Genomic DNA, 3,713 nt, shown 5'->3' with positions numbered 1-3,713 from the left:
ACACACACACACGATCACGTCTTGCCACTGATCACTAGCCCTTACTTAGCGTTGACGAACCTGCAGTCCTTCCTGACCTCCCCCTGCCCGCCGGTGAGCGGCCCGTTCTCCGACATCCTCACCAGCGCCGCCGCGAACGTCTCACGAAAGTACCCGTTATCGGCCGCCATCTTCTTCACGAACGGTGCGGTGCGCGGGTCGGAGGCGAGCCGCTGGTCCACGAGCAGGAGGCCCCGGCCTTTCAGCAGGTTCTTGTGGTACATGTTGTCGAGCACCATGGGCGTGGCGCGGTCGTTGCGCGCGTACGCCACGTCGCGGGTGTCCTCCCTCGCGTCCGCCGTCGGGCACCGGCCCCGCAGGTACGCGCCGTACGCCGGCTCCATGCCGCCGTCCACCGCCGGGTACAGCCGCGCCACCAGGTTGTTGCAGTGGACGCGGCCCACCGAGTGCGCGCCCAGCAGCGCCACAACGGCCTCCGCGTCCAGCCCCATGGCCGCGAACCGGGACAGCACCGCCGACACCGTGTCGTTGTGGTTCGGGACGTACCGCTCCACCTCGCCGTACCGGCTCTCCGTGGCGTCCCGCCGCCCCGTCCGCATCGGGATCGCCGCCGGCCCGCCCAGCATGGCCGCGCCGTCCCTGGCGGCCAGCGCGAGCACGTCGGCGCACGACACTGTCCCCGGGCATTCGCGCTCCAGGGCGGACTTGATGGCGCCCACGTACTTGAAGTTGCGCATGCCGAAGCTCCTCGGGGAGGCCTGCTCGGAGACGAGGCCCGTGGCGGCGTCGGTCTCCAGGAGCAGCGACGCGTCGCAGGACTTGACGGTGCAGTCGTGGAAGAGGGCCCGGAGCCACGACACGGCCGTGTTGCCGTGCTCCTCGTACAGCCTCCTCACCTGCTCCTTGACGATCTCCTCCGCCCTCGGGCAGCTCTCGGAGTAGTAGTTCAGCCTCAGACCACCGCCGCCACCACCACTCGCCGCGGCGGCGGCAGCATTCCCTGCCATGGCAGCAGATTAAGCAGACCGTGTTGAAGTTCTACTGCTCGAAAAGTACTTGTAGATATCCATGATCGATGCATTTCAGACGGAAACTAAGGAAGGAAATTTGCAGTTAGTAACTTACGAGCAGTGAAGCAGCACAAGAGGAGCAGTGCAGATGCCACTGGCACTAGGCTTGAGCTCAGACCCATCTCCAGTTCACTCTGCCTTACAGATATCCAAGGGGAGTTGAAGGTGCTCCACCCACTCTCATCTCGTCTCGTTCTTATAGCCTGGGCGCCGAGTTGGAGGGAAGAGGTGAATGAAAGTGACACCATTGGAGATGGTCCAGTGCTCTATATCCATGAAAATGCAGTTACTTCCTGGCTGACCGACACATGCGAAGGTGTGTGCAAGTGCAGCAGTAACAGAAACACAAGTCATAAACTTGGTTGAATGCGATTAAAGCCACGTTGAAATCAACTTTCTGTAAGAGGGGCCTTACTTGACAGTTGCTGAAAGAAGAACAGCGGTCAGTTCCATACCTTCCCAGCTTCCGGAAAGTGGGGACGAGCGCGCTCACATGAATTTGACATGCACCACCACCTTACTCCATTTCAGCCAAAGAGATTTGCAGTGCATATGTGGTTCAATGAAAGCGCTTGAAATGAATGCATCCATCAGTTACCTGACTTGGTTTCCTAGACCTCAACTCACAGCCTGCAAGCTTCAGACGATTGCATATGCCACTACACATAAACTTCCCAACAGAGATCCACATTAAAAACCTCCGGGAACTGGCTACCATGAACAAGCAAGGTAGTATGGGGGGAATTGGATAATTAAATTAAAAACCATTGTTTCAGCGTTGCGTGCCTATCTTAAACATCTGAAACTCGGACAGCAATGCATTGGTCTCAATCAGGCTTAAGTTTCCAAGTACCCACGCTATTGCAATGCAGTGCATGAGCCATTATTGCGAACCACCGCTAAGAACAAATTGTGAATGCTGAAAAATATTGCAAATAATACGACAGACTCTATAAATGATGTTTTGGGATATCTATTTTTTTCAGGAGGTCTGCTTCGGTACACCCCCCCTCGCTTAACGTATAAGGGCATTTTGGGCATACGGTGCTTAACGTATCCCGTGCCGTATGCGGCGTGCCCATACAGGTAGAGCCGAGCGCATGGCTCGAGCCGATACGGTCGGCTCGCATCTACCCTCTCCCCCTTCGTGCGAAACAAAAAAACCACGACCTGCGTTGATCACGCGGGCCGTTCCAACGTCGCCCCGCCCCGCCGATCGCCGCCCTTACCCGCCGATCGCCGCCCTTACCCGCCGATCATCGCCTTTCCCCGCCGATCTAGCCGTGATCACGCTGCCAATTCCAACGTCTTCCCGTCCGGCCGATCGCCGCCTTTCCCCGCCGATCGCCGACCATTTTCCCGTCTTCACCCGGGATCTGGCCGGCGCGGACGTTGTTGGAGTCGCCCGCCGTACGTGATGTCGCCTCCGTGCAGGTCGTCGCGGTGACGTGGCCTACGTGGACGCCGTCGCCGCACGCAACTCCGTGATCAACCTCTCCGGGAACGTCCTCACCGTCCGCAGCCACGCCAGGCCGGCCGAAGTGCACGTGCACGCCATGTAAGCCGTCTAGTTTGTCAAAAAAATTGTATCTGTAAATAATTATGTGCAATCACTTGTTAGATAAGAAGTTGTCATATGTATGATCGTAGTACATTTAATTTGATTTAAAATTGATAGATCAATTTTTATTATAATATTGCAGTGTTGGTTGTGAGATCATTCAATGGATAAAGAAACTGCATTTACGGATCTGTTTTTGGACACGAGTGAGTGGGATGGTAGCGATAGTGTTGATCGTACGAATGGTAATGATAGTAAAGATGATGATGATGGCAGCGACAATGAATCCTGGTCGTCGTACGATAATTTACCTGAGGAGGATTTTCAAAAGAAGGAGGAGGGTGCTTGTAGTGAAAACGTAAGTGTCGTGTACAATCTTTTCGTCGGATGAAGAACCATATGGTACTTACATGTGCATATGATTTTTTTATGTGCAGGAGGATATTGACGCCTGAACGAGGAAAATCATGGTGTTGAATCTTTCGCGGATAACATAAGCCAGGTTCGGTCCAAAATTTAAGATGTCATTGAATAACAAAAACTTGTTGATGACAACTTACACTTGCTTATGTGGAATATTGTAGGCTAACTTTGATGGTTGGAGTGGTGATGATGAATATGAGCATGAGGATGGAGCTAATATGGACATTGAGGAAGCTGAAATCCAGCAACGTGCGCTGGAGACACAGTTGAAGGTTATGGGTATGACATTTGCATCACAATGGGAGGCCTACATGTTCTATAATAACTACGCCAAAGACCGTGGATTCAGTATCAGAAAAGATAAGGTGAAATGAGGAAAAGGACTTTCAACCACTGTTCAGTATAGGCGATACGTTTGCTCGAGGGCAGGAAAACGTCTCAGTAAATTTTTAAACCCGGAGGGCCGTACCCGCAGGCTAAGACCTGAGACTCGTTGCGAGTGTGGCGCACATTTAGTCGTGAAGTTGGACAAAGGACGTGGAGTTTGGTTCGTGGCAGCTTTTATGGATGGTCACAACCATTTGTTAGTGAGACCAGATGAGGTGGTATTTCTGTGGTCACATCGAGTGATGGGAGATCACCAGATAGTTGAGATCTTG

General features: G+C 53.5%; 1 protein-coding gene across 1 annotated transcript; it reads right to left on the bottom strand.

Annotated features, from left to right (window-relative positions):
- Positions 1-7: 7 nt before the first annotated feature.
- Positions 8-1,259, bottom strand: LOC119344920 (peroxidase 21-like). The gene is made up of 2 exons (XM_037615206.1): positions 1,126-1,259; positions 8-1,000 (listed from the first exon to the last, which is right to left on the bottom strand). Exons 1-2 carry the CDS (start codon positions 1,190-1,192, stop codon positions 42-44), a joined length of 1,026 nt encoding a protein of 341 aa, XP_037471103.1. The 5' UTR covers positions 1,193-1,259; the 3' UTR covers positions 8-41.
- Between the last annotated feature and the right edge of the window lie 2,454 nt (positions 1,260-3,713).

Source organism: Triticum dicoccoides, unplaced genomic scaffold, assembly GCF_002162155.2.
Source record: "Triticum dicoccoides isolate Atlit2015 ecotype Zavitan unplaced genomic scaffold, WEW_v2.0 scaffold193232, whole genome shotgun sequence".
Classification (NCBI taxonomy): Eukaryota; Viridiplantae; Streptophyta; class Magnoliopsida; order Poales; family Poaceae; genus Triticum; species Triticum dicoccoides.
Note: the sequence above shows the minus strand (reverse complement) of the source record. Positions and strands in the feature narration are given on the sequence as shown.

Coding starts and splice junctions, on each gene's coding strand:
- LOC119344920 (XM_037615206.1), bottom strand. CDS start 1,192: ATGGGTCTGAGCTCAAGCCTAGTGCCAGTGGCATCTGCACTGCTCCTC. Junction 1,001..1,125: donor CTTGTGCTGCTTCACTGCTC/GTAAGTTACTAA, acceptor CTGCCATGGCAG/GGAATGCTGCCGCCGCCGCG.